Below are 13,518 nucleotides of genomic sequence, written 5' to 3' on the forward strand. Positions count from 1 at the left end.
GCGCTTATCGATTCAGCAGAATAATTAATGCTATCAATTCAATTCATGCGCTAAATACTAATAATTCAGAATTGAAAATATTCATTATTTGAAGAGATCTTTTATTAAATTATTGCTTGCATCAAATTAATGACATCTTCAATTAATTAAAGACATCTTCAATTATTTGAGTTTGTTAATTTGGCGCTCCATACATGTACGCGAGCGGATCATAGGATCTGATTTTAATCAGATTGGTACATGTATCCTTTTTTTTTTCATCCGCATCAATTTTCTCTGGTGTAGCATTCTTCAAAGATTCAATCTTGTAACTCCTAAAAGGATTACAAAATAGAGTTGGGCAAACACGGACCCCTGGACACACCAGAGGTGGGATCAGGTGCCAAGGAGGAGTAAGCATCCCCTGTCGACCGGTCACACCCGCCATGAGCCCTATATCCCAATTGGTGTGCCAAGAATGACCTAACAATTGGTATGAAGCAGTCAGACAACATTTGACCAATGACAGGTTGAATCCGACCCCTTTGCACCAAAATCAATTTATTAGCATTTACCGAGATCTATCGTTTAACGTGAAAGAATCATTTGTGTTTGGTAAAGTAAGGGGGCTAGCTTTGATGGTGAAGAACTGCAAGATATGAATTTTGACATATTTACCGTTAATTTTCTTGTGCTGAAAAACACGTTTTTAATGTCTATTCGAAAATTGTACGGCTGCAAGCTGAAATAAATTTTAAGGAGAGTTGTGGATTGAACTGAAAAATTAACCATAGTGTCCCAAAATCAAGTTTCTGAGAAATCCGTGTGCACGGAACATGTCAGGAATTTCCATAAATTTCAATAATCAGAAATTGTAAAATCCCCGAAATCTGAAGATTCATAAGTCGCGTATTTTGTTTGCTTTTGAATGTAGAGAATCTCTGAGAATACTGCGGGGTCTATTAACCGAAGGTTCAGTATTATCTAATGCATTACGCTGACTGTCCAATAGATCGAATTCGAAATTTATTGACTGGCAGTCGACAATCAGCAAGTCGCAATCACAGGTGCTTGTGGACAGGACTTCCGGTACCCCCCTTCTTGTATTTTTAAATGTTCAATTCCTTGGGTATTTCGGACGTATTTTTAATAAAATATGTAACTTCAGAGTTTATATATTTCAATGGAATACACAAATCTCGCATAGAAACCGTTTTTAAAAATGTCATCACCGATCATAATATGTTCATATATTATAAGTGATATGACATTTTTAAAAACGGTTTCTATGCGAGATTTGTGTATTCCATTGAAATATATAAACTCTGAAGTTACATATTTTATCAAAAATACGTCCGAAATACCCAAGGAATTGAACGTTTAAAAATACAAGAAGGGGGGTACAGGAAGTCCTGTCCACAAGCACCTGTGGTCGCAATCTGTTCAGAATAGATAAATCATTTTATTACATTTTCAACAGTGAAATACTGAAATTTTCCTTTGAATAAAAATGATATTTTCAGTTTGTCATTTTCAGTGTGAACACTACCGATTGTGACGTCATGTTGTGTATTATTGTACATCCTTTTTTTAACAAAAAGATTTGAAATAAACATGCTCTAAAACCAAAGAATATGTAATAAACAGAAAATCCAATGTTTTGTTGGATGTGGAATTTATTTCACTTCTACGACAGCAAGTTTTTTAAAATAATTCTCTTGCACTTCGCACTTGTCAATATATATATATTCTTTTCTTACTCCAAAGCATTGAATATCCTCTATATATTAATCGATCTATAGTTAATACATGTGATATTCATCCATGATATATATAGTGGACCCAAAAATTATAAGATCAAGAAATACTGAGATACTACCATAAAATACAGATTTGAAATTCATGGACTATCGCATGTTTACATGGCACTGTAAGATGCAATAATTTTCCAAAGTAGAATGGAACTATCTAATCTGTATTGAATATGTACGACTGCCCGTCTGTCACATTGTTGAAAATAAACTCCAGATCACGATGCTAGGAGATAGCTAACATCCCGGCCAGGAGTGTTTGCGATTCGCCAGATCAAACACTAAGTAAACTCTCAACAGGTGATCAATACACTGTCTACTTAGTACTAGGTTCATGATTAGTATACGTGGGATTGGAGAACATGCTATAGTCGAAAGTGGAAGGGCATTTTCTCACTAGAGGGCGCGTTACGCAAGTGTTGAACAAGGAGAGGTTTTGGCTTGTAGAGACCAGTTATCTCGGCTGAACGTGGAGATTTAGCGTGTAGAAGTACAATATACATGTGACTAGTATATGCCATAAGTTACACAGTATTGGGTGCATCTATTTATAAATTGTGCAACAGCAGATACATTTTTATCTACACACCAACAGTATACAAATTACGAACACTGCAACCCTTCACGCCGAGATATTTCCTGAAGCGCTTCATGAAAAGTATGCCGGAGTGAAGCGTCGCGGTTCATACCCTCATGTATTTTCAACACCGAAATCTAGTTTTTATATTAACATTTAACTTTTATTTTTGTCGGAATTCCCAACCGTTAAAAGAGACGTACTAAATCAAGATTCATACGCGCATTGTTCACAACTGTAACGCAGTAATGAGGAAATGGTTATCGTTGGAATTTGTAAAGATACCAAAAAGGGAAAACTTTGGAAATGTAAGAATATTAGTATATACAGTACTGCATTCAACATTACACCAGACTAGAACAATGTGAACATATCTAAAACGCGCCAAAATAATTTTTCCAAGTTGCGTCAAAATAAATTTCCAAAAACATGTCAAAATATATAGATTTTAATCCCGAACTCTGTAACTGTACAGAAAATATATTAGATTTGAATATATTTCATGGTAGTATAGTAAATCTTAATAAAAGAAGCACAATGCTTAAAACACAGTATGAAACTTCTAAAACAAACTTGACACCGGTTTGTCATTTAGTATACATTTACTAGTAAATAAAATTAAAAAGTTTTAATACCGGCAAACCTCGCTATCTCAAACTCCATGGTGCCAAGAAAAAAACCTTTTGAGATATCCAAGGGTTCAACATATTGAGGTTAAGATACGTAAGTATAGTTGGGACTTCCAACTCACTTTGACATATCCATGGTATTCGAGATATCGATGTTCGAGATACCAGAGTTCAACTGTATCATAGATATTCTAATTTTTAAGGGGACTGGTTCACATTTTTTAAATTTTTTCTTTTCTTTGATTTTTGATGGTAACCATTAAAAATATAACTCACTGAAAGTTGGCAACCAAAATTTGGACCTTCTTAATGCAAATATAAGGGCAATATTTTAGCCTTAATTCTGTGTTATATAATTAAGACTCGAACCGTACGTATCTTTACATTAAAATTAAAACTCATTTAAGGCAGACACATAAATATATAATTTTGGTGATTAAATAATTATCGTCTTGCAAGACAATAATTCTTCCTTATATTTTTCATACACTAAAAGAGGTTATCTAACGTAGTTTTATTAGGTTTCTCTTGTTTTTGTACAAAATAAAAGTTTTTATTAGTTATCAATATACATTCCTACACATGTATAAGTCACTGAGAGATTTTGAGAAAAAAGGTTGCCATCACTTTCACAGCGAATGCTCCTTTAAAGTTGGCTACAAAATTTTGGATCTCTTTAATGCGAGAATAAAGGCAATATTTTAGCTATAACTCTGTGTTATATAAACAAGACTCGGGTCTTTTTCATGTTTACAAACGATCTAGTGAAATGTTAATTTGGTATCTCAAAGCATCTTAATTTTGCACAGACACAAATCAAATTTTTAAATAGCACATTTTCACTAAAGAATACCTGAACTGTGATAAATATCATAGACTTAGATTGACAACCATACATTTTCAAAACTTTGTAAACAATAACATACACCAATCTTTGTTTACACAACAAATAGTAAACTCTCTATTATAAGCTTCCATCATAATGCATAACCTTAATTTTTTGAGAAACCCTTACATTAGAAGTAGATGTTGTGTGTTAATGTATATTATACATACACGTATTGAAAAAGCTGAAGCATAAAAAAATCTTTAAATTGTAATTCATAAATATTCCCTTTTAAAACATGTACAAATTTATATAGAAATGTAAAACACACTAAAAATAACATCATCACGTCCCACTGTAATGTGAATTTTCTGCAGATGTCCAGAGGAAAGTTAACACAACAAGTACAATTAAGATATTGATTGATAGATAGGTGTAGGTATACATAGTTATAATGCAACAAAACAAAAACTCTGATTACACAGATAAATATGATTGCACAGAACTTACACATTCCATTCAATATTCAGCTACATGTATGTACAGAACTTACACATTCCATTCAATATTCAGCTACATGTATGTATACAACATATAAATTACGTTTGTAATAAATATCAAATGAATAAATTATTCAAAAACATCATATGGTTGTATTTGACCCAACCATTAAAATAACAAGTACCCGTATTTCAAGAATAACAACAAAAAATAGAAATGTTAACAGTCGCTGATACTGTGACGTCGTCCGTATTCGTAGTAGCTGAATGTTCACAGCTTTCATAGTTTCTCAATCTCCTTGAATTTACAACTTTGGGTAACATTCTTAGCAGTCATGCCGTACACCAATCTATGAATTTATATATACGAACTACTCCTGAAAAAGCTTTCAAAACTGCTTCCACAGTAACCCAGATTTCAGTACACCAGGGCATGAGAATGTCACTTCCGGTAAATAAGTTCGTGGAGGACAGAAGGCCTCACATGCAGTAGACGTGTAGGCACTCTTTCTGTATCTTCTCCGGTTTCTTTCCACTGGGTTTAGTTTCTTCCCTGTAGAAGTGGTCGATTACTGGGATTAGGATGATCAGTAATCCAGCAAAGATGATGAAAGATCCACCGATGTAGAAGGCAACGTCTGCACTGCCCGATACTTCATACACCCAACCTACAGACAAACAAATCAACTTACTGTCAAACTCACAGTCCATGTATTTACTATAAAATCAAAGGACATGGAAAAAAGCGTTAATTATTAAAATATATTTTCCTTGGAAAGATATTTCCAATTATTTCACATTGTTTCAGAACCCCCCCCCCCCAAAAAAAATCTGAATACTACAAGTTCTGCTTCCATTACTGCATCTTCGTTAACCAAGGGTTTACGATCCGCTCCGCTTCTCTACAAACAGAGAAGCGGCGCGGATCGTAAACCCTTGTCTATAGCGAAGATGATTAGTGGGGGCGCTGTGATATTGCCTATTCCGTTACAAGCTTACCTATTAGTGGGGGAGCTACGATGCCGCCTATTCCGTTACAAGCTTACCTATTAGTGGGGGAGCTACGATGCCGCCTATTCCGTTACAAGCTTACCTATTAGTGGGGGAGCTACGATGCCGCCTATTCCGTTACAAGCTTACCTATTAGTGGGGGAGCTACGATGCCGCCTATTCCGTTACAAGCTTACCTATTAGTGGGGGAGCTACGATGCCGCCTATTCCGTTACAAGCTTACCTATTAGTGGGGGAGCTACGATGCCGTCTATTCCGTTACAAGCTTACCTATTAGTGGGGGAGCTACGATGCCGCCTATTCCGTTACAAGCTTACCTATTAGTGGGGGAGCTACGATGCAGCTTACCTATTAGTGGGGGAGCTACGATGCCGCCTATTCCGTTACAAGCTTACCTATTAGTGGGGGAGCTACGATGCCGCCTATTCCGTTACAAGCTTACCTATTAGTGGGGGAGCTACGATGCCGCCTATTCCGTTACAAGCTTACCTATTAGTGGGGGAGCTACGATGCCGCCTATTCCGTTACAAGCTTACCTATTAGTGGGGGAGCTACGATGCCGCCTATTCCGTTACAAGCTTACCTATTAGTGGGGGAGCTACGATGCCGCCTATTCCGTTACAAGCTTACCTATTAGTGGGGGAGCTACGATGCCGCCTATTCCGTTACAAGCTTACCTATTAGTGGGGGAGCTACGATGCCGCCTATTCCGTTACAAGCTTACCTATTAGTGGGGGAGCTACGATGCCGTCTATTCCGTTACAAGCTTACCTATTAGTGGGGGAGCTACGATGCCGCCTATTCCGTTACAAGCTTACCTATTAGTGGGGGAGCTACGATGCAGCTTACCTATTAGTGGGGGAGCTACGATGCCGCCTATTCCGTTACAAGCTTACCTATTAGTGGGGGAGCTACGATGCCGCCTATTCCGTTACAAGCTTACCTATTAGTGGGGGAGCTACGATGCCGCCTATTCCGTTACAAGCTTACCTATTAGTGGGGGAGCTACGATGCCGCCTATTCCGTTACAAGCTTACCTATTAGTGGGGGAGCTACGATGCCGCCTATCCCGTTACAAGCTTACCTATTAGTGGGGGAGCTACGATGCCGTCTATTTCGTTACAAGCTTACCTATTAGTGGGGGAGCTACGATGCCGTCTATTCCGTTAAAAGCTTACCTATTAGTGGGGGAGCTACGATGCCGCCTATTCCGTTACAAGCTTACCTATTAGTGGGGGAGCTACGATGCCGCCTATTCCGTTACAAGCTTACCTATTAGTGGGGGAGCTACGATGCCGCCTATTCCGTTACAAGCTTACCTATTAGTGGGGGAGCTACGATGCCGCCTATTCCGTTACAAGCTTACCTATTAGTGGGGGAGCTACGATGCCGTCTATTCCGTTACAAGCTTACCTATTAGTGGGGGAGCTACGATGCCGTCTATTCCGTTAAAAGCTTACCTATTAGTGGGGAGCCGCGATGCTGTCTATTTCGTTATTCCGTTACAAGCTTACCTATTAGTGGAGGAGCTACGATGCTGTCTATTCCGTTATTCCGTTGCAAGCTTACCTATTAGTGGGGGAGCTACGATGCTCCCTATTCCGTTAGCCAGCATGATGTAGCCCATGCCTGTTCCTATGGCGTCTGCTCCAACGATGGCTGCCACTGCAACCACCAACAAACCAGCAATCATGTTGGACATTACGGAAAAAACGACGTAGAGGAAGACCATGCCTCCAAAAGAATGAAATACTGGAGAGGGAATGATGAGGCAAATGAATCCAGTAATCACAGTTATAACAATGTACGCAATGTCCAATCGTAAATTCTTCACGTTTCCCAGAACGCCACCAATAATGCTGCCTACAAATGCTCCAATGCCTCCGATGCTGAAGACCAGAGCAGAGGATTGCTCATTCAGTCCAATGTACAAAAGATATTGTGGTCCAAATAACAAGATAATCACAACCCCCATATTCCAGAAAATGTTGTTGGCAAAGAAAATGATAAAGGCATAGTCACACAGAATGGAGCAGGTGCTTTTCTTGGTTAAGGCTAACTTTTCAACTTCGTTTAAGCTATCCCTATGTATATCTTTGCCTTTGAAAAGATTATCCTCCTCATTTTCAGAACTCTCCTGTTTGATTAACTTGGTTGGGCTGCCAGGAGGAGAGGACTTGATACTTTCCTCCAGCTTACTTTCTGATTTTCCTTCACTGAAGTCCTGCTTTTCGTCATTTGATGCCTGCTTGATAGATATCTCCTGCACAGTCAGATCTATGTCATGTTCAGACACACAAACTTCTGGATTCTCTGAAGGAAACTTTTGATCATCTCCCTTCTCTTTTTCAGGGACAGATGATGTTGGAAGAAGTTGTACATCAGATGATGGACGATTCTGTTGATTTCCTACCTCCATTTTCTGATTGTTTCCAACATCATCTTCCATTTCACCTGGCTCAACCTCTCTCATCTTAGCTGCCTCTTGGTATCTTCTCTTCAGCGTCTCAGGAACTGGTCTGAGCAAGCTGGCGAATACGATGTTCTGCATGCTGATGCCACACACTATGTAGAAGGACCCCCTCCAGCCAAAAGTGTCTACCAGAACGTTCACCAGCAGCGGGTAAATGATAGCGCCGACACCGGAACCACTGGTAGCCAGTCCTGTTGCCAAACTCCGTTTTTCATCGTAGTATAATCCCGAGAGCACATGTGATGGGACGTAGACCAAACAAAATCCAAGCCCTTGAAAAAGCACAGTTTTGATTGGATTTCAAATTATCACTCATTAAAAATGAGCACTTCTTAACATTCAAATGTACATGTACATCAAAACTTATAAAATCATGAAAGGTGAAGATAACGAACAGTGATCAATCTCATAACTCCTATATTAAGCAATACAAAATAGGGAGTTGGGCAAATACGGACCCCTGATATACCAGAGGTGGGATCAGGTGCCTAGGAGGAGTAAGCATCCCCTCTCGACCGGTCACACCCACCGTGAGCCCTATATCTTGATCAGGTAAACGGAGTTATCCATAGTCAAAATCAGTGTGCCAAGAACGTCCTAACAATCGGCATGGATCATGAAATCAGAGCAACACTCAAAATATTTCAATGAACATCAAAGAACACTAAATTCTTAAAATCTTACCAGAAAGCACCCCATAGAACCCGTACATATACACCAGGTTTGGAGCAAAAGGCATCGCTATCAGGCCAGCCGAACTAAGCACAGCTCCAAGCAGGGCCACCTTGCGATGACTCATGTGGTTCATCAGAAATGTAGCTATGGGACCTAAATATAAATGTTACATGTAAGTGTAACTAGTAGTCTGAGTATGCCATCATAGTGTACAAAAATAAGGACCCAGTCAATGCTTGATATAGTATAATGATGTATGAATTGAAAATTGTTGCCAGCTACCCCCCCCCCCCCCTCCCCCCCCCCCCCCCCCCCCACTCCTCCTCCTTAAAATGTTCTTGTTCGGATATCTTCAGATTTAGCATAACATACACAGCTTTGACAGGAGACAATGGTGTGTGTTAAGAAAATATTCAAGAAAGGACTGCATCAGAAAACGCGGACTTGCTATGTATTATCATCATGGAAAGTACATGAAACTACTCCAACACTTTGGAATAGATACCAGTCTAAATCTACAGCCATTGATGACAGCAGTTAGTTGCCTATTGGCGAAAGGATTGTACTCACCTGAGCCCAGGAACACGCCCACATTGATTGAACCAATCAGAGCCACAGCAGCCGGACTGGCACCACTGAAGTACTTCAGCAGATACATGTTGTAGATACCAAAACTCTGGGCGGTTCCGAAAGATGGAATCTGGATCATGAATGCCGCAAAGATCACCACCAACCCCCAAAATCCGCCCTCTTTTTTCTCCAGCCATGAATAAAGTCTCATATTGTTTCTAAAGAAAAGTAATATTTTATAAGAATACAAATTTAGTTGATCATGTACGATTCATTTTGGTATATCTAAAATTTCAATTGCAATCGGATCTGACGCATTGGGGGTGCCCGAATAAGTGTAAGATTAGATAAAATAATTTTACATTTTAGTGCAGTTTTAAGTCAAGGATGTTGAAAATATGAAATCTATCATTAAATAAGAATACAAACAGTATTTCAGTGATACTAAAATTCAGTGGATCAACTTAAAAGGTTGTTTTTTTTCTGTGTTTGTTGAATATTCAAGTTGTCTTAGAAGTTTTAAGATATTGCTCAATCATGGATTCAATACGCAGATTTCTACAAACCAAAATCAAATTTCTAGTAAGAAAATCATAACCTTGAAAATTGTACAAGAAATGCTTTATGCTCGTCATGATAAAGTATTCAAGAATATTTTGGACAAACCTGTAGCTGACGATTAATTAGAGTTGTCTCCCTTTCCAACATAACTGATCCATCACAGCCTTGTGTTGTATGTAATATCTACGTAATATTGAAGAAATATATAGGTATATAACCCTCAAATTATCATTGCTATACCATCAACATGTGTATCATATATATTTCAACCACTAAACCTTACACAGCATAATCAGAATTGATGTATTTAATTAGTAAATATAACCTTACCTTGTAGTACACACGTTCTAAGCTCTGTTCATGATGACCAGTCCATGCAGATTCATGTTAAGAGGAATTATAAACAGGAAACACTAGTTATACTTACCTTTAAAGCACAATGCATATGGACTCAAATATAGTCAACAATCATTGCAAGCATGCAGAGGTTTACAGGTCAGATGTCATTGACCACTACATACTACAGGTGTATCCAAAAATATCTAAACAATAAAAGTACTTTCTGAGTGAGAGAAAAATGTAACTAAAAAAAAAAAAAAAAAAAAAACCCAGAGGTGATTCGATATCAGGTGAAGAATTAACCTCTGCCAGGGGTGTAAGCCAAGTGCCAAGCTCCCCTCCTGAACTATGTATTTTTTCATGTTGAACCCCCCCCCCCTCATTTCAGAGAAAATTTCACAATTAAAATCAGATGTTGGATCCACTTGCATACTTTATGAAGCGAGTATGCAAGCAGACCTAACATCTAATTTAGATGCACAAGAATATGACCCCTTTTATTGAATAATTGTCAAAATTTTCATTGTTTTGTTTTGAACATATTTCATTGTATAGTAGTAAGGGATTGAATACAAGTTCTTAAAACTTTTATTACTTATGTACATTCACAAATTATAGAAGACTGTCATACACACTTTATAAAATTCAACTTTAATTTTAAAAATTGCATATCATAATTCAAACCTAAAAGAATCTCAGATATACATTTGTACAGAGGGGAAAAATTTCTGTTCAAATATTAGTGGGTCATTTCCCCATAACAAGCAGTGAGTATCAAAAACAAATGGAGTACTTTTCAGTATAACCCTGCAGGACATATTAAATATTCATTGAATTTAGGGAACAATTACAAAAAATAATGGGAAATTTCTATTTCTTAATTACTGCATGATTTTTCATGAAGCCAGCCCATGTACCTGGGCAGTGGCAGATCCAGGGGGGGGGGGGGGGGGGGGGGTTCGGGGGGTTTCCAGGGGTCGGAACTCCCGCCCCTTTTGTCAAAAAATGTTGCTTAAAAAGGGTAAAAATCACGTGTTTTGAGGGTGGAGCCCCCTTTGAAAACCAAAATTAATGGTATACCTCCCTTTCAGGAATTCCTGGATCCGCACCCGATGGGACGCTGGCTTGCAATGGTGTCCAAGCAAGCTCTATACTGAAGACGAGATTACATTGTAACCCCGCAGGTGATATATTATTTGTAGCTGCTAGTTTCAATCATTTTAGATGAAAAAGTACAGATACAGGTATTTGATTTTTTAAAAATTGAATAACAGTCAGAAAGATATTACATCTGAAAAAAATTGAATAAATGTATCTTGTTGAAATCCATCACATCATTTGTGTGAAATTACGTGTGTAAGTATTCAATTGTGGGATCATAATGGAGAAAATTGCAACTATACATGATAAGCCGATCTGTCGATCTGGCTATGGAAAACGCCATCTTACATGGGCAGAGATACGGGTCATTGAGTAATACAATATTTAATACAGCCAGAATTAGATTTGGTCCCTACTTTCACAGCTTATTGTAATAAATGCTATGTTCATAGTTCTCTGAGTATCCATAGAGTTTTCAAGATATACGCGACCTTTCTCAATAGTATACAGTATAATTATTCATGACATTTCACATACAATTCACTTGCATTCTATCTTGTTTCTACAAACAAACAAAAATTGGGGGTATACCTTATTACTATGTCTGTTTTAGAGTTAGCGTATTTTGACAGTTCCTGGTTGTTGTAAGTAAAATGTAAATTCGGCTCTTGTGTATTACTAAATAAACATTACTGTAGGAAAGATTTATAGTATGGTAATATTACTAAAATATAAAATTGAGACTTATTTTGTAAGTCATACAAGAACTCTTCATATCTATAACTTTAGAGAAAATGTCGGAAACATCGCAAATGTCCTATTAATGTTTTTACTTCTTTTGGTTACGAAATCGATCGTACTAGAATTCACAACAGCCAGGTCCTCTCTCTTTTATGACGTTCTCTGTCCTGAACAATGGATACCACTATCAGACTAGTTGGTCCATGTTGTTGATAGGCAACTGCCATTGCAGCAAAACAGCATTTCAACAAAGATGCTGAGGTTAAAAATACAGAGGATTTGATTTTTTCCCTAAAAATATCTTTTCTTCATAACATACGTAAATTCATACAATGAAAATCTAAGTCACAGGTTATTAAAGTTTTCTCAAAGTTCACACAACCAATGAATTACAAGGGGAAATATCTCATTAATAATATAACAGGCAAGGGCGGATTCAGAAGGGGGTGGGGTGGTGGTGTCGGGGTGTGTGTCTCCGGAACACCTTTTTCGGACTAAAAAATTTAAATTATTCAATTTTAGCGAGACTTTGAGTCAAAATGATATGAAAGGTGGATACTTACATGTAATTGCATCATTCAAATTTATCAACACCAGAATATCATTTAAGTATATAGGACAAATAAGACGAAACACTGATATATATTTACGATATTTTCGTTCGATAGAAGTATCACTTAAGAATTTTTAAACCGTATATGTAACATAAAAGTTTCGTTTAAAAAGCAGATAATTCAAAATAGAAAAAGAATTGCCAGGAAATGCTCAGAATACAGGATTTTGCACCATTTACCCAGACCCCTGGCCTATTGGGAGTCACTTATAAATCAGCTTTTTAGCTCACCTGAGCTGAAAGCTCAAGTGAGCTTTTCTGATTGCCTGTTGTCCGTCGTCTGTCCGTAAACTTTTTACATTTTCGACTTCTTCTCCAGAACCACTGGGCCAATTATAACCAACTTGGCCAAAAGCATCCTTGGGTAAAGGGATTTCAAGTCTGCATATGTTTAAATGAAAGGCCATGCCCCTTCAAAGGGGAGATAATAACAAAACTGTAAAAATAGGGTGGGGTCATTTAAAAATCTTCTTCTCAAGGACCACCTGGCCAGAAAAACTGAAATTTACATGAAAGCTTCCTTACATAATGCAGACTCATGTTTGTTAAAATCATGGTCCCCGGGGGTTGGATGGGGCCACAATAGGGGATCAAAGTTTTAAATACAAATATATAGGAAACATCTTTAAAAATCTTCTTCTCAAGAACCACTGAGCCAGAAAAGCTGAGATTTACATGAAAGCTTCCTGACATAATGCAGATTCATGTTTATTATAATCATGGCCCCTGGGGGTAGTATGGGGCCACAATAGGGGATCAAAGTTTTACATACAAATATATATGGGAAATCTTTAAAGATCTTCTTCTCAATAACCACTGAGCCAGAAAAACTGATATTTACCCGAAAGCTTCCTGATATAGAGCAGATTCAAGTTTGTTAAACTCATGACCCCTGGGGTTAAGATGAGGCCACAATAGGGGATCAAAGTTTTACATATCATTAAATAGACCTCTTTTTAAGAACCATTGGGCCAAAGGAGTTTACATTTGCTGACATAGTGCAGATTCAAGTTTAGTCAAATCGTGGCCCCCGGGAGTAGGTTGGGGCCACAAAAGGGATCAAAGTTTTATAAGCTGATATATATAGGGGAAATCTTTAGATATGAGCCAAG

General features: G+C 37.8%; 1 protein-coding gene across 1 annotated transcript; it reads right to left on the reverse strand.

Annotated features, from left to right (window-relative positions):
• Positions 1 to 2,799: 2,799 nt before the first annotated feature.
• LOC125677703 (monocarboxylate transporter 14-like) lies at positions 2,800 to 9,262 on the reverse strand. The gene is made up of 4 exons (XM_056158552.1): positions 9,052 to 9,262; positions 8,491 to 8,634; positions 6,903 to 8,078; positions 2,800 to 4,990 (listed from the first exon to the last, which is right to left on the reverse strand). Exons 1-4 carry the CDS (start codon positions 9,260 to 9,262, stop codon positions 4,803 to 4,805), a joined length of 1,719 nt encoding a protein of 572 aa, XP_056014527.1. The 3' UTR covers positions 2,800 to 4,802.
• Between the last annotated feature and the right edge of the window lie 4,256 nt (positions 9,263 to 13,518).

This window comes from Ostrea edulis, chromosome 3, assembly GCF_947568905.1.
Source record: "Ostrea edulis chromosome 3, xbOstEdul1.1, whole genome shotgun sequence".
NCBI lineage: Eukaryota > Metazoa > Mollusca > Bivalvia > Ostreida > Ostreidae > Ostrea > Ostrea edulis.

What these genes read in the sequence shown, in the direction of transcription:
- LOC125677703 (XM_056158552.1), bottom strand. Translation starts at nt 9,262, where the DNA reads ATGAGACTTTATTCATGGCTGGAGAAAAAAGAGGGCGGATTTTGGGGG. An exon ending in GTTCTATGGGGTGCTTTCTG is followed by an intron (nt 8,079 to 8,490) that starts GTAAGATTTTAA and finishes TGCTTTTTCAAG; the next exon opens with GGCTTGGATTTTGTTTGGTC. An exon ending in CGTAGCTCCCCCACTAATAG is followed by an intron (nt 4,991 to 6,902) that starts GTAAGCTTGCAA and finishes GTTTGTCTGTAG; the next exon opens with GTTGGGTGTATGAAGTATCG.